The following is a 27,333-nucleotide window of genomic DNA, read 5'->3' as shown; positions in this document are numbered from 1 at the left end:
TGAAATTCCTGCATGATCTCCATTAACACTGTAGCAGTCGCTGCTTCCAGGGTGTTACAAAAGATACTTGAACTCCATGCTGTTTGCTGTAGTACCCTCTTGTTATTCTCCTCTGCCTTAGTGGCCGTTGTTGAAGCTATGACTATGCGACTTTGAATGGAATGAAACCTTCAAGTGAACGTTCTCAAGGCTGGAAGGAAGGATCATGTATTGAGAGCTTTGCAGCTTAAAGTGTAAACACTCTTCCTGTGGTCAGTGAAATCATGGAATCCCAGAAATGGGACAGTACCTCCAGAGATCACCTAATCCAACCCCCAACTCGGAGTAGGCTCAGTTTAAGCAGGGTGCTGAGGGCTGTGTCCACTTGTGTTTTGGATATCTCCAAGGATGGAGCATCCACAACCTGCTTGGGCAACCTGTGCCAGTGTTTGACCGTCCTCGCAGTAAAAAAAGAGTTTTCTTTTGTGTTTAAATGCAGTTTCTTGTGTTTCAGTTTGTGCTCATTGCCTCTTGTCAAAGCATTATAAGTAGGAACCCTAATATTCTTCTTAGTGGAAGGTTGTCAAAGAGGGGTGCTAATTTGTATCCAAGATGGATAACCTGATGAGGAAAGCTGGCGTACTCTGCGGCCTTAGGTAAACAGCTTAGTACATCTATCTGAAAAAGGATGGGTAAGGGAAGGTCTTAAGTAACAAAGCTAGTAGCCAAAAAGTACATAATTATTTATTTGAAGACTTCTCACCTTGCAGTGCTTCTTTGGAAGAACTTTAATAGTCTCAGCAAAAAATATCTACTGTTTCTGTTGAAAGGCAAGGTCGTAAACTGGATACCAGAAGTGGAAATTATCTCTGGTGGAAACTGTTTCCAGTGCCTCACCTTGCAGATACTGTTGTCAGCATATCCCTTACTGAGTGAAAAGCATTCAGTGTTTGCAGGAGCCCTGAACAACCCTTCCGCCTGCTTAAGAATTTCAGCAGCGGCTTCTTTTTGAAATTCGGACAAAGATTCTTGGCTAGTTTTTTTAGAAACTGTCTAGGAGCTAGGTTACATTAATACTTTCTTTTTGGCAATTGGAGTGTTATTAAGCAAGTTAGAAAATATACCTTATAGTTCTCTTCTTCATCTTGCATGGGACAAGCAAGTGAACTCCAATGAGAATTATGGGAAATACCTTTTTCATCAGCCACAGCAGCAGTTGATCAAATAAAAATGTCCCCTCAGTATCCTGAATTGCTGCTAATTAACACAGTTTCTTACTCTTCCCCTCAGTAAGCACCGTTTTACGCTGAGTTAATTGGCAGGACTTAATACATCTGATGGTGCTTTAAATGAAAGTTGTGATTTAAGGGCTAAATAAAAGCTATTGGAGAAAAATTTCTTATTTAAAAATGTTTCTGTTAGACTGCAGGATTATCTGCTATTTTACATAACCTATTACCTACACACATGGATGGCAAACTAGTATTATATATTCATTTTTTTCCAATGAAAGTTCATAAACTCTTGTTAAAGTGTCCCAGTCCTCATGGAAGAAGCCAAACTGGCATTCGATACAGTTATATTTAAAGCTCCTGGCAGGACTTTTCCCATATGAAAGATGTTATATGTAAACTCTTGGAATAAAACCTGAAAAACTTTTGAGATGACAATTCTAAGGACTACTTGATCATCTTAAAATTAAGGGATTTAAATACTAGATCACAGTTTTGTGTCAGAGTTCTCTTGTAGTGTATATTGATCTTTTGTTACAGCACCTCTGGGAAATATGCATTGGATAAACTTGTAATCTCAGGTATGTGGCACCTCTGTTGCTTTCTACTGTGGAACCTTACGAAAATGGGGTTCACTGAAAAGTCTGGCCTTAAGTATTTGAGCATAATGAATGATTTATTTTTTTTTCTACTGTGTTTCTAAGGAGAATAATTATAGACTATGGAATACATCCTGTTTTCTCTGCTGCAATGAAACCCCTGCTTTTTATTTGTAATACCTACTGTTTTTCTTCTTTGTTAAGGCTGCCCACATCTGACTCGGGACTTCTTAAAGCCAAAGGCTAATAGAGATGTCTTCCTTTGTTTTTTACCAGGGAGGAAAAGTGTTGTGTGGGTATTTTTTTTTAATCAGTTAGTTTTCCCTGTGGTGTTTTCAACCAAACCTTACATGTGTCTCTCACCCTTCAATTAGAAAACAAAACAAAAATGAAAACCAAACCAGCCAAAACAAACAAACAAAAAAACACCAGATGAAAACAACTGATTGACTTTGTCCCAACTCTAAGAAAACCAAAGTATTAAAGGCACTGTATCCTAAATGCCTATATTCTGATTTTGTTTTTCTAATCTGTATCGTTAGTAGTGTAGGTCAAGAACCTAATCCACAGTCATTTTAAAGCTGATAATATTCCTTGATGTACATTTTTGTATAAGTTTGTTGTGTGGCTAAAATCTTTTTGCCTGTTTCTCGTTTGCTTCTAAGGTTAAGAACAGAGGGGTGAAAGTCTGGGTTGACTTATGGTTTGCATTTTCCAACATAAATTTTGACCTTCAGTTACTAAGTATGAACTCTGAACAAAAGAGCTTTATAGCAGTGGTTGATAGATGGGTCTTATTATAATATTGAAGTTTCCCTCCCCCATGCTCACATCCTTGGAGCTCAGTCCCTCTGACTTAAGCGCTGTCTTTGTAGGGAAGAGCCCGCTTGCTCGGGAGTAAAAAATGCTGAGGCTGGCACTTTGGGAGTGTGTTTATAATAGTGAAGATATAGGAGAGAGAACAAAAGTGAGAAGTGTGTAGGTAAGTTGTGGGTTGTTTTGTTTGTTGTTGGTGGTGGTGGTTTTTTTTTTTAATTTTTTTTATTTTGGGGGGATGATATCCCCAAATGTTTTCTAATTAGGTAGCTGGTTTAGAACAATATTTTGCATACCTATTGCATAGGAAATGCTACTGTATTCCTCTTCTCTCTGTAAACAGCTTGCTTTGTGTGTGGATTGTGGTACATTTTTTTAAATTGCTTTTTTAGTAAAAAACATTTTTGAACCCTATTTGTCTCTAGCTTTTCCCCCATTTATTTCAGTAGCTCTGGCTATCACAGGTTTGTGTTCCACGCAACTGCTGAGACTACCCCTCATTCTTCTTTACTGAAATGCTGTAGAAACAGAGGGGGTGTGTTTTGGGAGGGGAGGGAATTACCAGCAGTGGAAGCAGCAGCCGGTGGTATATCCAGGAATGCTCTGGAAGCTGGATTTTTGCAATATTGAAATTTGAAATCACAGCTCCTCCTAACCAAGGATTTCCCTTGAGTTTTTAATCAAGCTCTATGAATATTTGGTAATGAATATGGTGTGAGTGCAGGACTGCGGAGTGGCAGCTGGGCCAGTGGCGCCGTGGCTCCCAGCTGGGCCTCTGCCCCCGCTCTGGGGTGCCCTGGGGTCTGAAAGTGGGGAACGTGGCTGCTTGTGCTGGCACATCCAGCTGACGTCTCCTTTGCGTTTAATTAATCTGCTTTGCTGTGGGTTGAGAAGGTAAAGTGGTAACAAGAGCAGATGACACAAATGGGGTGGGGTGGACTGAAAAGAAAGTGAGCGAGCATGAGGCCGGCATTGGTCCCGCTGAACTAACAAAGTGGTGTCCTCTGCAGCCATCTTGTAGTCGGGGTAGATTCTCGTGTGTTGTCTTGTTGTTGCTAGTGGGGGTTTTGTTTGTATGTGAAACAAAAATAAACAGATGAAGGGGAGGGGTAAAAGTGTTGCTTGTTTTGCTGGAGGTAGTTTTAGGGGGGAAAAGAAAAAAGAATAAAAAAATCAACAACAGTCAAAATGCTATGGATTAAATCCTATGAGTACTACCAGTGCTTAGAGTGCTTGTAGTTTCCACCATCCCTATGAGACCTCTAACAATGACCAGAATTCTTGTACTGTAAGCTTGCAGGATCTCCTCTGATATAATAATTTAAGGCTTGCCCGAAGATTAGAGACAGATCTTTATTTTGGCAACTGGAAATAATATTACAGAACTTGTGGATGCAGTAGAATGGACTAATGCACAAAGAATTGGCAAACCTCTTTATGAAAATACTGCCACTACCACACACACACCAAAAAAACAAATGAAATCCTTAAATGGAAGAGCAACATCCCAGTTTTGAGTGCTGAGTTTTCAAAGTGGGCCCAGTGTAGATGTGGCTATAGCTATAGCTAAAAGACGTTCTCACTCAAATATTAAAATGGCTTTGAAGATGGCAGAATTCCCATTTTACAGTTAAGGCAAAGAAAATTCAGAAAGGTCAAGCAGCACACTTAAGTAAGCTGATATCAGAGCCTGTATCTCAGTCCTGGTGAAACAGGATATCCCAATGGATTAAGCTGCTCTTCCAGTTTGTAGGCTGCACAAGCTTGATCTGGCTGTCATTGGCTTGCCCTCTGTTGAACTTCACTTTGATCAGTTTGGATTTCATGAATAGGGCATCAGTGGCTAAACCTATCCACCAGATCTGAGGAGGGAGTAGGAGTGCCTGGAATTTTGCAGACTTGGGCTGATTGTGATGATTAAGATGACTTTAATGATAAAGGAAAATAATTAAATTATTCCCTATAACATTCCATAGACATTTAAATACAAGATATTGCTTTGCCTCACAGTATTATATGGATCGAGTATTTTTATTCTCATTATAAGATTTCATTTTGGTGCACCCTAAAAGTTCTCTTATGATCAATATTGGAAGGGTCCAAAGGTGTCTTGGATTACCCGTTTGCCTTCTGGGCTCTGTGCACGCCCGGAGATGCTCTGCTTGCTTCCTCAAACACCGCTGGTGCTGGCAGCCTTCTCGCTGGTCTGCTGGTTAGTGCCTGAGCTGAAATCTTTCCTCCTGCTTCAACAGTCCTCAAAAGCCTTCCTCAAAAAATCCCCACGTTGATTAGTTCCAACAAGCCCTTGCAAGCGAATCAAGGATGTTTTTACCACATGAATCGGTAAAGGATTATAATGTACATGGACTTACCCACATTACTTCATGAGGTATGTCTGAGGATTTCTGTGGAAAGGGTCAAATGCTTTTTGACTTCAGTTAAGTGAATTTCACAAAAGAAGCGTATGTGATATCCCCAGTGATTAATTGCTCTCAAATACTTACCCCAGCTGAGTTATGTAATATGAATCTCTGAAGGATTCTCAGTAAAACGTTTGTGAATGGTAGATGTAAATGTCCGCGGTGGCTTTTGAAATGTTAGATGTAGAAAGTGCTAATGGGAAAAATATTTTATGTCACTCTTAAGGTAAAGATAGGGTCTCAAATTTTTTAGGGCCTAGAGTTTAACTCCCACTGATTTAAAAATTTGACACTTTGCTATAAATTGTTCCTTCTGCTTCTGGCAGAATAAAAGTTGAGTATATTTAAATAAATTAGATTAAGGCTGGGTAGTGAAAAATACCAAACTGGAAGGTGTGTGCCTAATTCCAACAGCCGCATGTGAAAATCTGCTATAATACATTTCAGATTGTATGATAGGGTGTTATTTCTTAGTACCCCAGTAAGGATATTTTTTTTGGCAGCAGGATGATTAATACTTTTTCCGGGTTACATGGAGTCCTAAGTTTTTCATAGTGCTTCTGCTGGCAACCAGAAAATTGAAAATGGACAAAGACTTACTGAAAAAGATCTTTAGAATAGCATATCTAAGATGAACACGTAGAAGTTTTCAATATGTATATAAAATTCAAATGAAATTTCAAGGTTCTCAGTACCTGTACTAGTACAGGTGAAGATCACAGAAAAAGTTACGCGTTTTCTTTGATTTTGGTTGAAAATGGAGGTTGCAAGGGTGTCACCTTTCTGAGGTGCTTGAGGGGGGGTTACCCCTTGTGTTGAAGTGCTGAGATCGGCATTGACTTGGGAGCCCTGTGCCTGCTGCACAGAGGGGATGGGTAAAATGAAGAGTTTCTCTACTTAAGTGTCAAGGAAATACAGTAAAATATTTGTTGTGTTAAAGGAAAACATACCTGAACACATGCAATGTGAGATCTCCAATCCAGATAGGCAGACAGCCTGTGCTTATCTTGCCTGCCTTGTTTGCACTCCCTACCTCAAAAGCAGCTTTGAATGATGAGGCTGCTAACGTGCTCACATTACTCTGCAGGATGTGCACTAACGTGGTCGTGTTCCCTTGTGTTGGGTTCTGTTTGTCCGTCACGCATTGGTCAACTTGTTGAATGGTATGACGCCAACCGTGTTTTTGGTTTTGTTTACATGGCAGTGGTGGCTTTCAGTTCTTTATTAGCTGTGCCCACCTGTAGTGGGAGAAGTGTGGGCCATCCACATGTGTTAGTGGCAGTTCTGTGCTAACTCACAGCAGGCCCCCTTGCTCATCCCCCCCAAGAAGTGGCACTCCAGACAGACTTGTCCAGTAGGCTACTGGTGGGACCACTCCCCCTTTAGTTACAGCTGGGTTTTCTCTATCTTGGTGCAAATGAAAATAAAATCAGACCTAATCTGTTTGTGCTCAGTTGACTAACATGACCAGTACTAAGTGCAGCTGATTGATTTGCTGGTATTCTATTTTCCCTAGAAACAGAATACCAGCAACCTTTACTGGAGTGGGTATTCTGTTTCTAGTGAGGGACTTAGTGCAGATGTTGAGACACTGGGATGCTGTAACAATGGGGGTTGAATGATTATGAAAAATAAAAAGATAATGTTTGCTAATGTAAATATGTATTGCAGCATTTTTGCATGTTCTGTGTTGTTTCTTTTTAAGGATGCCCACATCTGCAATCTATCACACAAAGCAATGCTGCCATTTCTGTTGTAGGGGGAGATGGATCTTTTGAAATGCTTCAGCTGGTGACCAGTAGCCTCTTGCTGTAGTGTTTTACTTGGTCCATATCAGAACCTGATCTAGTTGAAGATGTCCCTGCTCATTGCAGAGGCATTGGACTAGATGATCTTTGGAGGTCCCTTCCAACCCAAACCATTCTATGCTTAGATATGCAGGAGGGTACTGGAGAACTGAGCAGGAAAACGCACCGTTGTTGAAGCCATGAAGCAGTAGTGGTTCCACCAGCCTTGAGCTCTTGTCAGGATGTTAAAACAGGTTTGGATTTTAGGGAAGCAAATGTCATACAGAACTGGAGTTCATAAAGCTCTGAAAAATCACATGTGGTGGTGGTGGTTGTTGTTGTTTTACTGAGGAAAGATACATTGGTCCACACTCGCATTCCTTTAAAAAGTTGTTTACGTTTTGCACTTCTTTCTTGGTGTGCATATACACAAAAAAGCAGCAGTGACCCAAAGGAAGGTCTCTCATGACTCAAGGACAGGCAAAATCACCGGATGGCAAGGAGGTGACACAGGACACGCAAGGGACACCTTGCAGCTCCTGATGAGCAAATGTGGGGAATGATTTGAGCAAGCGTTGCCAAATGCTGCCATTTGGGGCTGCTGCCATTTAATACGAATTAGAGAAGCCCCTGTTTTTGGTGGCACTCGAGAGAAAAACATCAAGTGGGAGCCAGCCCTGGTACCCTGTTGGCCAGCCCTGCGTCACTTTCTGACCACTCGGTGTTGGCAGAACCTCCTTCCACCTCTTCAGCGCCAGTGGCAACGTTTTGAATAAGTATCCGATTCCAAAATAAACGTGCAGATGCAGATTTGCTGAGAATTAACACAAAGTGTGAAATGAAAACAGATTTAGTTATTTTGGTGTAAGCTAGTATGTAGTTCAACTCCCTGTAACCACTCCCAAAGGATATAATAAATACTGAAGTGTTTAAGTATAAGGCTTAATATTGTCTTCAATAAATGATTTTAAGTGAAATGAACTATTATTAACTCTTTAGAGTGGTTAGTAGTATGAGTGCATTTTCAGGATTTTTTGTGCATCTTATGGGAGAAAAAAATCCCTGTCTGCTTATAAATGCATTAATTTAAAATAGATTTTTTTTATATATATATAGAATACCATTAGATAGTCTTTTTTTGTCTTAAGATCAGATCTGTAGTGCTGAAGCTCTTAGGATTTAAGAAAACAAAACAAACAAACAAACAAAAACCAACCAATCAAAAAAAACCCCAAACCAAACCAAAACAAAACCACAAAGAAAACTTTCCATGCTCTCCTCACAGTCCTTAAATAAAGCAGGCTGTACTCTTTCCTAGCTCCTGCCTCCCCCAAAAGAAAATACTTTAAAACGTTATTTTTAGCTCAAAAGCAATTCAGAAATTACGGGTTGAGTTTTATTAACCTCCTTTCCAGCCTCCTGTTACCTATAAGCATGTGTGGCATGTTTCCCTCTATGGAGTCATTCATGTTCTTGCCAGCTGAGATCTGTTCTGGGTAATATGAATATAATTCCCCAAAGTATTGCTTTTTCATTTCTGAAATTGTGAATATCTCAGCACCATGTGTTTATGATGATAGTGATATTTTTCAACCATAACAGAGTTACTCTAATTTACATGCATGGCACAACAGTCTTCATTTGTCATCTTTTGAGACACTCAGTCTTATTCTTGCAATAACTAAAGTTCAGTTGAATAATTATGAAGACTAACCGAAGCTTGTCCTTGTTCTATGTATTGTTTGCTTGTTTTCGTGCTTGCAACTTACGTTTTTGACAACCAAATCCTGTAGCAGAAGTGGCAAACAAGCCCCAATTGGCATATTTCTAAGGTTACCTACACAGAAACAAAAACTGTGACAGCTGTCAAGTAGTAGGAGAAGCAACTAAAGTGCGGTAGGATTATATGAAGCTGTACATTGTGTTCGTTTATACATGGCAGTTTCTCCATATCCTACAAGTAGTTCAGTTCATTTGCTTACCCTGTGGTAAATAATGTTCTGAAGATCAGCAGAGTTTCATAAGTTATTTACTCACAGGCTTTATTTACAATAAAAGAGGTACAAGTTTTTACAAACAAACTGTAATGAGTATGTGTAAAATACATATCTCACTGGTCAATATCAGATATCTAGTACTGTTTTTTTTTTTACTCAACTTTGCCCCAAATTTAAGAATATTCACTATAATTAGTAAAGTTAATATTTTAAATAATTGCAATTCTCAAATCCTGGAGACAATGCTTAAAGAATCTGAGTGGTCCTGATTTGTTTTGTCTCAGCACCTCCAAGTCCCACTTGATCTGTCCCACTGTGAACAATTTCACAGTGGGGACCGGGGATGGAGGTTGGCTTGCTTGTCCCCTTCCCTCACTTACAGGATGAGGAGTGTACAGCTCATCTGACTGTAACTGGAAACAACTGCTGAACTTTCATCTGTTAATTACCCATTCATTGAGGACTGCACTGCTGTAGCATCTGTTAGCAATTATATCTTGTTTAAAAAGAAGCCAGTAGGAAAAATATAGGAGGGTGAAGAACAGTGAGGTACTGGTTTAGAGCACAGAATTGATAACAAATGTTCTATTTCTGGTTTCTTTGCTGTCATGGCAGCCTTGTACCTTCATATAAATAATATAAATGTCTTTCATCACCTGTTAAATGAAGTCTCTGCCTGCTGTTTGCAGGTTCTTTGATTATTTTTAGTTTATGCATGTATCAGTACAGAGCTTTGAAAATTCTTGGGTTTACTTTTTCTTTCCTCTGTCTGTGATGCCTTTTTTTTTTTCTTCCCCAGCCGTGGTTGTTATCAAGCTTTTCCCTGGATGGCTTTTCACTTAACTTTCTAAAGTGCAGCAGCACCAGGAGCCCAGAGAGGCTCCCGCAATGCAGAAGCTGGGGCCGGCATCACAAGGCTGCGGGAGGTGGCACCAGCTGCTCTCGGCGACGAGCCTGAGAGTTGTCACTGCACCAGTGTCAGCAGCTTCCCCTGAGCTGCCTGCAAGGATCTAATGAATTCAGAAGTTTGAGTTGGGATTTTTTAGAACAGTAACAATGAGAATTTGTGCAGTGATTGCGAGAGGGTTTTATATTTTAACTCCTATTGCTTTAGTCTAAAATATAAGGGGTACGGTTGCTGCTTGTTCCCAAACAGAATAATTATTTCACACCCTAATATATCAACAGATCTCTCTGTGATGTCTGATATGACATGACAGAGCCATGTACAGTGTGTGTGTGCTTAGCTGTTGGAATGGTGCTCTGCATAAAACTACAGTGCGCTTCAGTCTGTGCTGATTTTTGCTTCAAACTGGACTCTGTGTCTTTTCAGTAAGTTTTATCTGTTGGAGCATCTATGCTATGCCCTGGCATAACTTGCCCAGCCATACCTAATATACCAGGAGAGCCTGGTGTGGTGTGTCTGTGTGGGAAGCAGCAGAAATAAGGCACCACTGAAAAGTTCTAGACCTCTTCCAGATGCATTTTGACCCCCAAGATAAGGTAGAAGAATGTGAATGCCCCCTTTGATGGTGGCAGCAAGCTGGTGGATGGGCTTTGCCACTCATTTGATACCTCCTTATGTTTATTTTATTTTTTACTTCTTTGAGGACAGTGATAGGCACTTTTCATTAAGTCGTCTGTTCAGACGGAAGGCAGGCTGAGCACACGAGCTCCAGTCACTTCAGTCACTGAGCTGGTGTGAAATAGCAGCACTCACTGTCCCTCCTGCTGAAGGAAAAGTCACAGGACCAGAAAGGAAGAAACTGGGAAAGAAGCCTCCTAGGCTTTGTAACCTGGCAGTTAGGGCACTTGACTGGTTTGGATTAATGTGTGTTTTGGTCTGCACTCCGGGATTTTTTTCTGCTTTAGTCCAGTGATTTTTTTTCATGTCTTTTAATAATAATAATAATACAGGTATTATTAATAAAAATTTCTGTGTATCCAGTTCTGGGTTCTCTATAGTACGGCATTTATAAATCTAATTCCTTTACCTAGATTGCCAAGTATTTTTGGCATGTCAAAATCAAAAGCTTTGCTTCCTGTATTTCTCTAGAGTACGCCTCCCTACTCTCTCGCCATCTCTTGCCTTTGTCTGTAGGGACTGGAATTCTCAGCTGAAATTCCTGTTTCTCTCACACACCTTGAGTATTCATTAGTTTCACCTATTGAAATTGGTGCCAGACCTGTGTGGCTTAATCTGCTGCCGTAATTAAATGAAAATTAAACCAGTTTTGCTCAATGTTAGTCTGTGTTACAACTCACTAATTAAAAATGCCTAATGTCTTGAAAAACCTGAGTCACTGAACTTCTCAGCCTGGTACAACAGTCTGTGACTTACGTTGTAGTGGCAGAAAGCAGCTGGTTTGGAGTTCAGAGCACAGCAGATGCCTCTCAGATACTAAACAAGTAGAAGACAGGATATTACCCCTTCCTGTTTGCAGCTGCTTTAATAGGAATTGAAAAAAAATTTCTTTTTTAGATAGTTATTCACAAATGAGGGGTTTAATTCAACCAGAAACTAGTGCTTATGTCCAAACAGGCAGGTTTGCACTTGCTGTTTTTTTTTGTTTAATCTGCTCTGTTTTGCTGGAAGCTCAGGGCTTTTAGGCTGCCCTGTAATCCCTCTTCCCTGGGAGCTGGGGTGGGAGGACTGCTGCTCCTCCATGCTCAGCCCTGCCTGGCTCTTCCTACATTCATTGGTGTCTCATCTCCTTTTGCTTTAAGGTCAAATTTCCTCTTCCTGCTTGATTTCTCCCCCCACTTGCACGTTTCTACCCTGGTTTTGTTTGTTCTGCACATTTGCATTCAGTATTGATGCTTCCCAAAAAGCTCTCCTGTTTCAGGACACGTTAGGTTATAATAAACATGCCCTTTAATATTAGCTCTCTTCTATGTAAGGTGCACATATGTGGTCTGATTTTGAAATTCCGCTTGGGGTGGGGAGGTTGTTATTTCTCAGCACACTTTCCCTATACTGTGTTTGTAAGCACTGCTGTATATACAGTTTGGCTTGGAACACTGTATATGATACCTAGTAGACATGCTGGTAGGAGTAGGCATATTGGTGGGTAGCTATTTACTGCTCAGTGTACTATTACTGCTAAATTGCTTTTCATTAGAGTTGTGTGTTTTGTTTTCTAAACTGGTTCCACCTCTATGTGAGTGTTCATTTCTCAGGCTAGTCTTAAACAGCTCGGGAAACTGTCTTAAGACTGTGAAGCTGGTGCCACTCCACAGGCTGTATATCTGGGATGGTTTGAGTTATGATTGCTTTTTGGAAGTTTGTCTTCTGAAAAGAAGATGACCTTTCTCAAAATCAGCCCCCAACCACAATCCAAACACTGTACAAAGTGTTTACTTTGTTTTCAGTTCCACTAAGAGAAAACTCTTTATTCAAAGGAAATGTTTAGAATGAATGGTTGCTTTTTTTCCCTTGTCCCTAATGCTTGGTGATTCCAAACACTGATCCTGAGTGCTCAGATTGTAGTTTCTCAGTAATGTAGTTTGAGTCAGGATTTCTTGGATTTTAGCATGGCATGGACTTCTTTTTTGGTACCAGCTTCATCACAGGACAGTAAATCTTTTTGCCATCTATTGAGCAAGTGCAAGTTTGCTATGCCTCTCCAGTCTGTAATCATAGTCAGAATACCAGTGAGCAAACTGATCAAATGTTTCCTCCGCAAAAGCTGAGGTGACGGGCTAGCTAGCATTATAGTGTTTTTGACCATTTGTGATCTGTATTGGATGTGAACCAGTGCTCTAATACTTGCATGTTGGTCAGCTTGCTCATGCCCCTTGGCTTTTGTGAAATGCATTTGTTGGTTGCTTGTGAGCACTACCCTAGAAGGAAGGCTGTTAGAGGTTTCATAGTGACAGCAATAGTTTGTCTTTTAATGTGTAAGTAGACTCTTATGCATGCAAGTGCAGAATCAAAAATGCAAAGAGCTCTGGTTTTGGGACTCGGGCTTTTCTTTTAACCTTGCTTTCTGTTGTTGTGTTTTTAATCCTCTCTGTAGCTTTTTCTGAACACAAAAGACATAAAAATGATGGGCATTTTGCAAGCAGCGGAGAAGCATGCCACTGAAAGCCATTTTAAGCTTGCATATGCAGTGTTGTCAAGTTGGTTGATCACTGGAGTGGATTTACAAGGCTTGGACTCCTAATTTCAGCTCTACCATTAGTTCCTCACAAAAAAAAAAAAACGGGGATAAACTCTTCCTGTGTCCCTATATTTACTAGGAGGTCTAACTCAAGTGAGCTAATAGGAAGCACTGAACAATCCAGTGAAGATTGTGTTTCTTCAGTTCTTCCTGTTGAAATCGAGGCCTCTCTCCAGTTCCTGTTTTAGTCTTGTTACCATTAATAATCCCTGCTAAGCTAGTGCTGTGACTCACATTTCTCTGGCCCAGCCAAAGGCGAAGCTGAGGAGGAGGAGGTCGGTGCATCCTCCTCTGGGGCAGTTTCCTGCCCTGCGCTTCCCTTTGCCTGCCCGAGAACAAGAGTTAAATCATGGCAAGCGGGGAGGAGTGCTGAATTAAGCTGAATTTGGGGCTTCAGCTGTTCTCTTGTTACTGCATACCTCATCATGCCCTAAATCAGAGTTTTAAGTATGGTACTGCAGAAGAAACAGCGAAGCAGAAGCCCGTGTCTTCCTGTGGCAGGGGTGCGGGCAGAGGGGTCTGATGGAGTGGTGGGAAGTGTGACGGGAAGGAGGTGTCGAGTGGCAAGAAGAGATAATGGGTAATGAAGGAGAGGCCAGGCCAGCACTGGGATGTGTGGGAGGGTGCTAGAGGGGGGAGACGATAAGAGAAGGGATCAGATTTAAGTAGCAAGAGTGAGAGAAGGAAGAGGAGAGTATTCTTGTTTGTTTTTAAACAAACAAGTAGAAAACCTGTGATGGGATGGCCTTTGTGGAGAGAGAGAGAGAAACCAAAGCTTGGAAACTGGTTAAGACTGTGTGGGTGTGTTGGCTACTGTGCTTGTGAGCACAGGAATTAGTGCCTGTGTTTCTCTGTACAAAACATAGTACTTACAGAGAATACTTCTGAGATTTCTGGTTTAGGCTTGGAATGCGGCGTTTCAGAAAACCAAATGTTCCGCTGTACGTGGGCATGTGTCTCCTGCTACCAGAGGGTTTCTGTGCTGCCTTCTTAGCTCCTTGGTGTGCCTGAGGTTGGATAAAGCCTTTCAGAAGAAAGTAATACAGAAGTATAAACCGCTCGTGGTGAAACGTTTGCTTCCTGACCCTTCCAAAGGACTGTTTAACTTCCAGTGACTGAAATATGGTTATTTTAGCATGCCCAACCTTGCCCATTGCCTTTTCCCAGTAGTGGTTGCTGTGTATTTTGAGAAGAATAGCCATGCCTTTTTTTTTTTTTTTTTTAAAGTTTTGCGTATTCAGACTGAAATTAGGTCGAATCTCTTCCACAAAATAATGAATGTGATTAGGGGGGAAAAAAGAGAAAAGGGAAAAAGAAGAAAATCCCTGCTTTTCCCAGTATAGTGTCTGTGGGAGTATCATCCAGCTTGTCTTTTACTCAAGGATGTTTTCTTCACTTTCAGCTGCTATATGAAATGCACTAACTCCATAAAATCATAATAGGCGATCTCAGGGGAGGTCAAATATGGAAATTATACTGAACTCTATAACATGAATCCACTTAAAAGCTAACAGAAATAGAACTCAGCCACAAATAATAGAATGCTTCAGGATAATACACTGTGTTCTGGGTTTTTTTCTTTTATGCTCTTCTTTGTGTACAGTCCCTGGTTTGGTTTTGGGCATCAATCCTGTATAGCGCCAGATAAAGCATGTTGGGAGGGAAAACAGTTGTTTTTACCACAACAGATTTCTATGGAGCACGCTTAGATGAGCACAAGGATTCCTCTTCTCTCAGGTCGAAAACTCTGTTTGGGCAAAACTGATTTGACATCAATTCTCATCAAGCACATCCAAAAGGAGTGGAAATTTTCACTTCTAGCATTCAGTTTCATTAACTACAATCAGTGGCAACTTTTCCACTAGAAAAGAACTGGATGTTTTTGTAATCATTGGGCTAATACTGGATGAATTGAAAAATAAAGCAAACTAATAGATAAAGATCTAACAATTAAATTAGTTACTGTCGTAATTTCTTCACGTATGTGATCGTGTGAACAGTGTTTGTATGGTATGAATGAGCGTGTCTGACTGCAGTGTTATTAAGGGCAGGAGATTCTGGTTTGGAGATCATAGAAAGAGAATGACTGAGAAAAACACAGAATCCAGTGCCATGAGTCCTGTTTTTATATTGCATTCGTTAGGTCTCCTGACTTTCTACCATGGATCTGTAGTCTTGGTGTCTATTGTGAAAAGGAGCTTTCCATAAAGTAGGAATCCTTTTGAAATAGACTTGTAATACTTCTTAAGGGCGATGTGCTCTGTCTTGGGGGATGGACTCGTAAAGACTTACAAGCACAGGCTGAAGAGCTGCGGAACATCTGGTTTCGGAGTCTTTCCTCCTATACTGAAAATAATATTTCTGTATAGTAACCATGTAAGCAGAGAGTGGTGGAGGAGATCTGTTGTGTCTACAGCAGTGAGGCAGGTTGAAAGCTGAGAAGCTGCTCTGTGATGGCAAGGGCTTCCCTGGTTACTGTCAAATTGCCTGCGTTTATTTATATTTTGCTTGCAGCCTGACAGTTATGGATGTTGGTAATTTGAAATTTGACTGCCAAAGGAACTGAGTTTGTGTGCGATGGGATTTGACCCCTGTGCATCATATTGCATTTAACAAGAGTTTGATTGTGGCAAATCTGCTTGTGTGTCCGTTCTGCGGGGAGCAGAAAGTGCACTTGCAGCTCTGCCAGGGAGGGGAGAAGGAGGGAGAGGCAGAAGTCCAGAATATGGTAAGTTCTTGCCTGAATGTAGATGCTGTTTTTTGCTGTGAACTTTTGTACCTGCAGCACTCTTGGATTCAGCTTTACCAGTGGGAATAATCAGCTGCTGGTCAAAAAAGCATGTTCATGAGAGCCAGGAGGAGATTTCTGGGGGAAGAGCTAAGAAAGCAATGGAAACAAATGCACATTAGAAACAGATTAGATTATTGAAAAATCATAGGATAACTTTAGCTTCAAAACGCTTTCTGGAGGTGAGCTAGTACTTTTTGCAAACTGGCATGACCTTAGCCTTTCTTAAATTGCTGCTCAGTGTGAGAACAGAGTTAAAATGAGAGATTAAAAATAAGCAGAGCTCGTATTCCTACCTGCAAATCAGCTAACAACTGACACTTTCAATACATGGTGTAAAAACAGTGCAAGAGTGGTGTTGAGAAGACCCCAGAAGAAATCGAGCACATATGAGACAAAGAACCAGCAAAATAACCTTGACTTTAGAATTGTGATGGTTAAGCTGCATGGGCATGGCATGTGAAGTACTTCTTTTCAAGTTCCATTGAAGCTTTAATTTGTGGTGAAGTGTTTTTGGAAACACCAACTTTATCAAGGATTGGCATTACAAGCTAGTCAGATGTATTATGTGGATTGGAGAATGTTGAACAAAGTGGACAATAACTGTTTTTTGGTTTTTGTTTTTTAAAGTATTTCTAAATTTGTCCATTTGGTGAAATTCTGTATTTCTTTCAGTTGGCATTTCAGGTTTACCGACTGAAAATCTCTGTGGCTTGACTGGTTACGAATGTTTTCATGCAAGCACATTAGCTTTTAAGTTGGTACATAAGCTGTTTTTTTTTAAAGAAAGTGAATAAGCTTGTAAAATAGCGTGTTGGAAACAAAAAAAGTCTCTCTTTTCATATAGACAGATCTGATTCATCAGAGAGCATCAAGATAATTGTCACGATTTTCATTTTAAAAGGAAACCAAGAAATCTTGGCACAAGTGTAAAACTTTCTGTTGCTATACTGGCCTGTTGCCTGGAGCTAAATATTTGCCTCGTGAATTTTCCTTTCCCTATCAGCAACAGGAAGCAATGTTACAAATGAAATGCATTAAGGTTTGTAAGTGATGGCTGTTATTCAACAAAGGAAAGATGCCGTACGTGTTATGTGATTATAAAGGAGATAAAATGATTTTTATTCTGGCTGAAATTTGGATGGTCACTTATTTTTCATGATGTGAGTACTTCCTAATGTGGGGAATTATACCTTCTTGCTGTAAGTCTCCATCTAGATAACTAAAACACATGTCAGGGTTGGGTTTAGTTATGCAATTTCAAACACTGTTAAGACGACTAGGCACATTTTTCCTTTTCCTCTCTTTTTCTCTTCTTTCTATTTTCTTTTAATGAGCTCACCCATCAGCAAATTGGGCTGTTGCTTCTTGGCCTTTAGTGCTTCAGGCACTTCTTGTAACTCTTTGTCTTCCCTTTTGTCACTGTCGCTGGAAGATGCAGCAGCCTCCAGCCACAAGTGGTCGCATCTTCTCTGCTGCATCGCTCCCATATATACATATACAGTTGATAGTATGGTGAATGGTTCCCTAAGGTACCATGGTTTTTCTCCCTTTTTTTCTTTTTTTGGAAAATAAAAGTGATACTGCTAACTTTGATTGGCACTGAGACTGGTGGAAGCCTTTTCGCTTTAGCTCTGTATCCTGCAAACTCTACCCCATGTGTGGAAGATATTAGTAATATTTAACAATAATAAAACATTCAAGTTCTATCTTTGAATCTGCAAGGGCCTCAGGGATTTTTTGTGGTATTCTGCTTTGTAAGTAACAGTTGCCATGTCTTTTTGCAGGGATATCATGTTGTCTGATCATTTTCCTTTCGTAATGTATTGTGAAGTAAGATTTCTGATCTCCAGCGCAGATGTACATATTTTATTCTCTTTATAGGTAACATTCAAAGGTTTTCCTTTCATTTTGCTTACATTATGCAGCTGTGAAAGGGCTTCCCTTGGCTAAGTGTACCTGGCATTAACCATTCCCTGTGTATGTCATTACTACATATTTATAGTTCTTGAGTTAAGCTAGCTTGAATGAGAGCTGGGCACACAATGGAGTTTTCCCATCTATTCTGGAAAAGCTTTGCATGGCAATAAGCACTGCAGTTAGCTGAACTGCTCTTATTTCCTAATGAAATCTACTTCTCTGGACTCCTGAGGAATTGTGGGAGAACACTGTGGTAGCCATGGTTTGTGTCTACCTCTGCATTATCATATACCCTGGTAGTAATCAACCAGAATAGTTGTAGAAAACTGCTGTCCTTTCTTTTATGTTCATGTTTCTAATCTGTATAGCCTTCTGAGACTCTTAGGCAGTAATAAAAACTCCAGTCTTACAAAGGGCCTATCCATTGGCTTTGCAACCCATTGAGTTCACTGGATAGGCATTTATTTTCATAAAATATATTGAGGTATAAACTTCCAGTTCCTGATTCCCATCAGGAACAATTTATTATGCTGAGAGTTTCATATTTATCTTATTTTTGAGTTTTGTATTGCATAAAAGCATCAGAGTAAAAAATTTTTGGCACTCAGCTATAGTGTTTGTATGTTAAAAATAATATGTGTATTGAGACATTGATCTTCTGAAATCTTTACAGCATCAGAACTGCCCTTCATTTAGATGACTTCTGGAAAAACAATATATACAGAGAAATTATAACCAAACTGATACAGCTCAACCCCAAGAAATACTTGTGTCTATCCAAGAATTTGGATGGCCTGAATTAGAGGCTTTGAAGGAGGAGCTGGAGGACAGGGGGGAAGAGAGATGGTGTGTTTAGGCAAGAGGAAATAAAATGAATAAGTAAAACACCCAAGGAAAGATCAGGAAGTTTGGGGCTCAGCCTGGACAAAGCTCAAGGTGTGTGGCATTGGAATTGTGCCCTGTGTGACACTGGTTTTGGGCAGCGAGCAAAAGAAGTGTCTCCTTTTTAATCCCTCATGCACACAGGGAGACAGTGGGTTGCTATGAAAACTTTCAAGCCCTCATTGCAAATTCTCTCCAGCTACAGCAAATTATCACACACAGAGATTTTGTCTGGCTGTTCTCATGCAAATGGACAACATTGATTCTTCTCTTGCAGAAAAAAAGTGATATTGAGCAAACTGTCTGCACGGGTGCTTTGCCTGGTGCAAATGCTGGGAATGTAGCTGTTTCTCTTTACTAAGGTTTTATTTATAGTAGATTTTAAACTATTTTTATTTGTGCCTTTTAAACTGTGAAAACTTTGACTCCTGTTTTGTTTCAAAAGATATTTACTAGTAAGGAGTTGATGTAACTTTGTTTTGGAAGCCAGGCTCCTTTAGACACTGAGTGGTGTCCTATTAATGGAGATAAAATCTCTGATAAACATGGACCAAGTTAATGACTCTTAGCGAGCTGCCAAAATGAAATTTATTGTTTGTAAGTTATTTAATGTGTAATGATCCCTTGACAAACCAGTGGAATGGCCTGTTGTGATTCACAACAGCGTGTGTCACAGAATACGCTTACTAGTGCTTTCCTCACGCTATTCAGCTTGCTGTTGCCTGCTTGTTTTCTGTTTTTAAAAAGTGTTCCCATTGTCAAACTGCATCCAAACTATTCAGATGGAGCAGCCCATTTGCTAGTGCTCCGAGATGCTTCGTTTTGTCCAGGCTGACACCTGATGATGGACGCAGAATATTCTGAACTGAATGGTAAATATGAGTCTTCTACTTATTATGCTATTTTTAGCTATATTGATTTGGTTTAGGTCTGGTGCATGTTTTATAGCTGTGATTGAATGTGAAAGAGGTCACAGGACTGTTCAGAGCTCAGAATACCAGCAGAAATCTCATGGATGTAAATATGTAGAAAACAGACAAAACGTGGGGAAAAAAACCCTGTTTGCAGAACATTGCTCTGATAACAAAAGAAAATGTCTGTCTTCTAGTATTTCTGAAATAAAAAGAATCCTACATAAATATGTAAGGGCATAGTATTTGGTAGTGAATAAGCGCCTTTTATGAAATCTGACTTTACAGGTCCTTCAAAGTTAAATAGCCAGAACTGAGAAGGAACTAGCCAGAAAAAGGCATTTGGAACGTCTGCCTTGGTGAAATAGGAAAAAATGTAGAAAAGCCTGAAACAATGGGTGTACATTGAGTGCGAAGTTGTGGGAGAAGATTGCACAAAAATCTACAGACACAGATGAAATAGATATAAAATAGTCTATGCACTCTCTCTTCACACTTCTAATTTATTAAAGGTGTTTCTGCTCGTTAGTGGCATACCAAATACTGATAAATGAGATGGATAGAGTGCTCCAAATAAATCTTTCGGGTGTGTTTCTAGAATTATTTTTTTGTATTTTAGGAATTAATGCAAATATTAGGGCATAATTCTACAAATATATACAATTTATCTTTTCTTGCACCACCCAAAGAGAGCTGCTCACACAGTCAGTCCTGCCTTTGCAGGATTAAATTTTAAATGGTCTAAAAAAATAAGATCTCTAAATTTTTTTTAATGCTTTTAACTGTTTTTAAGGCATATATGTAGCTTGGATTTTTATCTCAAATATGTGTGTCTGCATAATTTCTACAGTGGAAAACCCCCCCCCCTGTTTCTTTTTATTTCTCTTTTACATACTCTCTTGTTATTTTTTAACTCAAGATACTTTTAAAAATTACTCCTAAAAATCTGGAGGAGCCCAAATGATGTCATACTTAAGAAAAAAACAAAAAGAGGCAGCAGTTTTCTCATTGTGATGTTGCAGACCTTTTGTTTCTCTTCTTACTGTGCAAGTGTTTATGTTTTATGTTTTTAAGGAAATTATTTTTGAATGGTTTCTGACGAGTGGCTTGGCCCTGCTTCCTTGTCATGCTGATTTTCATATGGTTCTCTTAAAAATAAAATATCAGCAAGGCAGACACAGTAACGAGGGGAAAGCCAGAAGACCTAGATGTTTCTGGCCACCTTAATGTGGTGAAGGCCTCTAAGGGGAGAGCAGGAACTGGGGAGGGAGCCAGGTCCTGAGCAGGGTGTCCCAGGCAGGGAATGAGGGATGACAAGGCGGGGAGAGAGGCAGCGGTCAGGGCAGCACGGGGAGGAATAGCTGGAGAAAGTGCAAGGAGAATACAGAACCACAGAATCATAGAACAGTTTGGGTTGGAAGGGACCTCAGAGATCATCTAGTTCCACCCCTTGCCATGGGCGGGGACACCTTCCATTAGGCCAGGTTGCTGAAAGCCCCATCCAGCTTGGCCTTGAACACTCCCAGGGATGGGGCATCCACAGCTTTTCTGGGCAAGTTGTTCCAGTGCCTCACCACCGCATGGTGAAGAATTTCTTCTATCTCATCTGAATCTACCACCTTTCAGTTTTAAACTGTTACCCCTTATTCTATCACTACATGCACGCTCCCTTTTTCTCCTATATCAGGGAAATTAAACTTATAGCACTGAATAGTGGGCTGGAAAGAAGTGAACTTGGAACAAAGATGCAAAGAACCAGAAAAACAAGTAGCTGAGAGGAAAACGCTGCTTTATGGCTTCAGGTGCAGCTGTGGGCTGCAAGGCCTGTTGGCTGATGGCTGGGCCTGGAGGCCATGCCCGCCGTGCCGCTGGCAGCCCCGTGCTGCTGGTGAATAGAGAAATGGAGTGGCATGGTGGTGCCCAGCTGGGATGTTCTGCACTGGCTGAGCTGGGACACATCAGCACTGGGACCTGACCTGTCATAGCTGAAGGGCGCACGGTTTCCCCCTGGAGTCTCTAATCCAGGTTATTCCCTGCCAATGCTGGAGTCTCCCTGTTTTCAATACTGAGATGTGTTGTTGCTGCAGTTCCAGCATTCATTGCTCTCACTCATTCAGCAGTGCCAGGCACACAGAAGTGCTCTGTAATGTGGCTGGAGATGTGTAAAGGATAGGAGGGGAAAGCACAAATAAAACGTGATATCCACAGCACATTTCATTTTGAGTTCACTTATGTGTGGAACACCTAATTGAATTTAAAAACCTTCTTTGCTTGTAAAGAGGGAGTTTCTTCATAGCTCTAAATTTACTCTCCTACTGCTGTCAGATGAATTTAGAACTTGTTTAAGCAGGTGAAATCAGGCTACCTCTGTCTCGACCAAACAAGCAAAAACACTTTTGTGTTTCCTTAAGCTTCCTAGGAAACTGCAAACTGGAGGGGTGTCAGGGGTGACAGTATGCAGGTATTGCCTTTCATCTCCGGCTCCTTAACCCTTGCCATTGCTGGGTGCTCAGCAGCCCCACATGCAGCCGCCACGGTAGCACAGCATGCTCCATAAGCCACATGCCCCACGTCAGTTTTTCACCTCTTCCTAGCTTTTCTATAAGCTGATATTTTATTATTACCTAGTAAACAATTGAAAGTACTATGTCCCAGCTCATACGTTAGCTGAAACTGCCTTATTTATTTCACTGTTGACTTTTCATTTTTGTTGGAATAAATGGCGCTTTGGAAAACCACAGTGAAGAATTTAGTCTAAGGGTGGGCTTAAATCTCAAGTTCTTTTCATTTATGTCCTGTGATACATTGTGGAAAAGCCCAGTCTGCTTTTCTTTATGTTACAAGCAATAGGTGCTGCTGTGGTTGCAGTGTAGTCTCTAACATTCAGCTAATGAGGTGAGGAGTGAGATGACAGTTCTTAGCACCCTCAGCTGCTCTGGTAGCCACTGTGGTCCCAGTGGGTGGGTGGCAGCGCTGGTTGCTTGAAGATGCAGTTGGGTATATGTAGCAGTCATTGGGATGGGGATGTACCCACAGGCTTAGCACCTAAGGAGACAACAGCACAGAAATGAAATTTACTCTTAATTTTCACATTAGTCCTTCACCCATTTCCCCCCGCCCCGCTGACAAAGTGACTGTGCCTGCTCTTTATCTGACAGAAGTCTGTCAGCCTGGCACTTTGATCCTCAACTTGGAAATAAATTGCAGTTGAATTGTGATGCTGGTCTTTCCGTTTGCTGAAGCATGCAGTAGCTGCTCAAGAGGAGTACAATGCCCTGCATACTCCGCTGTGTCAGTGTTGGCTTCGTCAGAACACCAGAAACATCTTTTGTTCACTGCTGGTTTATAAAGCTTTTCCTGATTGTTTTTAAATTGGCGTTACCCACTGGGAGAAGTTCTAGGTGGTTATTTTTTTTGGAAGAGCATGAATGCACCTCTACTCACTGTGTGCAGGCCTGAGTGAAGTCTGAAAAATTGAGGCAGAGAACAACAATATTTGAAGTTAATGGATTTTGTTTTACTGACGACCAGGAATTTTTTATATTGCCCAGAGGTGCTAAATTCCAAGGCAACAGACAATAGAGAAACTGAAGTCACTGAAAAATTGAACGTAGCCACTCATATGGTTGTAGACCTCAAATAAATGGCAAATCACTTATCTATTTGTCTATAGACTTCTAAGTTTTTAAAATATTTTAAATATTTAAGAGTCTTATATTTGGGAATAAAATAACATAGATTTTTATGTAGAATCTGAATTATTTTTCCATGTTTTTGTTCTGTACCTCCAAGAAGGATAGGCAAAGGGAAAGCATTGTCAAACCAAGGTAGCACAAAGTTAAACTGAACTATAAAACTGTGATTGAAGTTTTTATAAATTCTGTTCTTTCTATCTATTTATGTTTGGGTTGGGACAGGCCAGAACTGAAATTTAAGACTTCTGTGTTTCAGGTCCTGCTAATTTGCCTGTGGGTAATTCAGAAGCAGTATCCCTGTATCCCATGAGGGCCTCATGGCTTCTGTGTGCCCTGACCCTTTCTATGATTTAGGTGAAATAACCTTACTTACCTGTTGACAAAAAATAGAGAAGTTCTGTTTTCTGTTAACTGGCAAATTATTTCTGCTGCTTTATATCTTCAAAATTATTTCAAAACTTGTGGGAGGCCCAAATGAAATTACCTCTTTTTTTTTTCTTTTTTAAGATCTAGTTCTTTTGAAGTGTAAATTGTTTGGAACTGAAGGTTATTGCAGCTTGATGTTTCTGGTAGCATACAAAAACTTTGATCTCAGTTGTATTGCAGATGACCGCATCATTCATATTTCCAGCACATCACTGTGGTTAGCATAAATTTTGACAGTCTTACAGGAAAGACGAAAGTCAGGACTCTTTAAAAATAGGTATAAAGCTTGGGTTTTAAAACTTATATTTACCTGTTGACATACGTAGCTTGCTGGGTTCCCCTCCCTCCCCAGAAGTGCAAGTAAGAAGCATATTTATAATAACTGGTGTAACCACTCTAGACTCTTTGCTATGCTACAGCTTTATACCATATGGACAGTGGAATCACCTATACCTAGTGCAGTGCCATGTAGATACAGCTGATGTGTCTACTCTGTTAACTGTGAAAAAATGATAATTTTTAATTTCCTTACAGCTTTTTAAAAAATAATCTTATGCTGTGGGATGTAAAAGTAGAGTTTGAAAGACATTATTTGTTTTCCTTCTCCTGTTCAACACCACTCAATACCAAAACATGTGAGTTCTGATCTTTTACGTTGTTGTGAAAGCTATGTGGTAAGACTTCAGGGTTTTAATGGTGAAGGAAGCACAGCATTTCCTTACTATATTAGTTTAGTTTTTGTGAAACTCAGAAATTTTTACAAGACCTGTCTGGCATATTTTGCGCTGGTGACTGCACTCTTGATTTTGTTACTCTTGCAGTGTCACCATTTTGCAAACTCTTGATCTTCCAGGCTAGACGGGATCTGCATTTCTAATACAAAAATTCAGACATTATTTACAGATCAAAATAGAACAAAAGTAGACAAGTTTCTCCAGAGCTATTAACCAGGCGCCTTCTCATGAACGCTAATTAGTTTACTCAAAACTGCCAATGACACTTCAATTACAGTGATTTTTCTTGAAATATGAAATACTGCAGTATCCACAAAGTTTCAGGATTACTTTAAAAAAAAAAAAATAAAATTAAAGTACCTGCAATAATGCCTGAGGATTAAATTTTGGTAGCTTTAATATAAAATTTGCCTTTTGTAGAGTAGCCAAATAGAAAATATATGTACAAAATACAATGGTTGTTCAAGGAGCTTGCACAGGGTCATGAGGTTAAAGGTTGAAGCATGAAGACTAATGAAATAGGGTGTTTTATTAGAATAAGGTGCATTAAAATATTTAGAGTTATATGTGCTAGAATGTTTTTTTTTCTGGTACTTCACTGTATGAAAACAATCCAGGTGTGCTAATATGCTGTCAGTATTTTCTTTTCCACTGTCTCCAGCTAAATTGAAGTCCAGCTCCATCACGAGTTTCTTTTCCCAACCTATCCTCTTTATTCCTAGTCTGTGAGACTGTAATTTGCAAAACACACCTATCCCCTGGGCAAGAACCAACAAAGTTCGACTTGTTCTACTAGATGAGCTCTTCGACCGAAATAAAATGCTCTCAAACAAGAGCTGAGGTTCGATTCATGAAAACAATAAATTGAAGATTAAGAGCTTGCTGATATTCACATTTCCCATATCAAACTTAGCATTTGTCGGGTATGTCAGCACCTGTCTTGCCATTATTCATCAAACTAAATGCCACTGGAATCAATGCAAGTTTGACAGAAATCTTCATAACGAATCTTGATTATAAGTAGCCATGAACATAGGAAAATTGTGGTGATGTTTTTGGTAAATGCTAAATTCTGGTGTGGTGTGGAAACTGTGGTGGAAGATCTGCAAGACTGTGACTGAAACATACATCCTTTTGTGCTCATAGTCTATACAAACAGGTTGGCTTTGGAGGAACACTTGTAGTTGCTTTGGGACTAACAAATATTTTGGAAGTTGGTTTTGGTTATAGAGTTGTGTTTATAACTGGCTGTTAAATTTAATTGTGGTGTTCACAGTTCTTGTAGAGTTAGAGGCTTCCTTCTTATTTCTTCTACTCTTGGATAAATTTCGCTGTGTGTGGTTAAAGCTGAAATCAAACATTAATGTTAATGCATAACATTATTTGAATCTTGCACAAACCTTATCGAATAGGCATTTGAGCAGATTCAAGTGAGTATTCCTGAAATTGAAACAATTTCAGCAGGAGGTGTCACGTTGCAAGTTGGTGCTACAGTGGAATATATCCTTTTGAATTTAAGATTAAAATGTGAGTGTGTTTCTCTTCAAGTCTAAAGATAGTCCTTTCTTTAGTTGGAGACTTCCTTATGCTGAGCTGCAGGATATAGCAACAAGGCTTAGCCTGTGCTGCCAGAACCTGGTTTGACGAGTCTGTCCATCCCCAGCTCAGTCTCAGGTGTTTTGGAGCCATTTCCTAGTGCTGTTGGCTGGGTCTTGTGGTGGGAAATATGGAAGTTGAAAATGGTGTTTCCAGGAGAGGCTACAATTGGCAAGCTCTTCCGCTTGCTCACATGCAGAAATCTACGCATTTTACCTGGGCACATACCAAGGTAAACAGAGTCTGGTTTCTGGGAGGAAAACTGCCTTTGTTCCCAGGCTGATTCATGTGCAAATCAGGCACCTTTGCCTTAGGACAGGGTGGGTGGTTAGAGATAGGAGCAACTTCACTTGTCTGACTGCTACAAATCTATCAGAGGCCTGACGTGAGTGTTGGTGTCTGGGGAAGGAACTCTACGGCAGAATTTAAGGAGCTCCTGCCTCAAGCCCTATGCTGCGGGTTAGTGCCCTTAACAGCAAGATTTTCCAAAGCTTATCTATGAAGTAATTTATCGTGGAGCTTCTTTAAAAAAAATTTACCCTCAGTCTACTTAAGGTTTCAATGTAATGAGGATGCAAATAAAGCAGAATATTTTCATGCTTATTTTATAAATTGAGAAATAGTTTACTTCTCTGCAACCTGTCTCCATTTTTATACCAATTCCTCTTAACCACAGTTTATTATAATAAACTACAAGACAGTAAAAATTCAAACCAGGTATCACTGTGACTTGGAAATTTGCCCTCTCCAGAAGGTATCTGACTTCCTTAAAAATATTAAGTCTGTCCATTATTTGCTATTTTCCTATTTTGCAATTAACATGCTCTTAAACTTTTACATCTTTGCCCGCTTTACTACATTGTGCAGGTGCTCAATGTGCTGCAGACTTGGATTTATAGATTAATGTGCTGTAAGCTTTAGAGTAATATTAGAGAGTCAAGCATTTTCAAAAGAGTGAGCTTTGGCTGGAAAACCACATGTTTCTGCTTCTCTGTCTTCTGTGCTTTTACCTTATATTCCTCTGTCTGGGTTGTTTCCGTGCAGCCCCCGCTGCTGAGCCGGTGGAGCAGGGGCTGGGGTAGCAGCTTGACCAAGCTCCTTACAAAGCGATGCTCTTAACACTGTTTGCTCTTCAGCAGAAAGCAGTAAGCACATCAGTCTTTCCAAATATTTGTGTTTATCCTGTTCTTCCAAGCTTTGCTGTCTCCTCCTGATACTCGAGTAATTTGCAGTATTGTGTGCTAACTTTACCTGTCAGTGAAGTGATTGCTTCATCATTGTTGTCCTTGCCAATTCTAATGTTCAGTCATTTAATGTCTTAACCAACTTTGGTGTTGTTTTATTTTTCTTTCATGTCATACAGCATCCATGAGTTTTTGCTGAGTGAT

At 40.1% G+C, this 27,333-nt stretch overlaps 1 protein-coding gene across 8 annotated transcripts in view; it reads left to right on the top strand.

The window, feature by feature from the left end:
* The window catches only part of NHSL1 (NHS like 1), a 180,786-nt gene that overhangs the window by 12,196 nt on the left and 141,257 nt on the right, over positions 1–27,333 (top strand). Inside the window, exon 1 of one of the 8 annotated variants that reach the window (XM_065057161.1) lies at positions 18,890–19,455. The exons of 6 other annotated variants lie outside the window; for them this stretch is intronic. In XM_065057161.1, coding sequence (XP_064913233.1) covers positions 19,425–19,455 — 31 coding nt within the window. In that variant the 5' untranslated portion in view covers positions 18,890–19,424. Of the gene's footprint in view, positions 1–18,889; positions 19,456–27,333 lie in introns of those variants that run through there. One more of the 8 variants, XM_065057160.1, reaches the window with a different exon arrangement.

The sequence above is a fragment of the Columba livia genome, chromosome 3 (assembly GCF_036013475.1).
Source record: "Columba livia isolate bColLiv1 breed racing homer chromosome 3, bColLiv1.pat.W.v2, whole genome shotgun sequence".
In the NCBI taxonomy this organism is placed as follows: Eukaryota; Metazoa; Chordata; class Aves; order Columbiformes; family Columbidae; genus Columba; species Columba livia.
The sequence above is the reverse complement of the archived record's forward strand: the minus strand, read 5'-3'. Positions and strand labels throughout refer to the sequence as shown.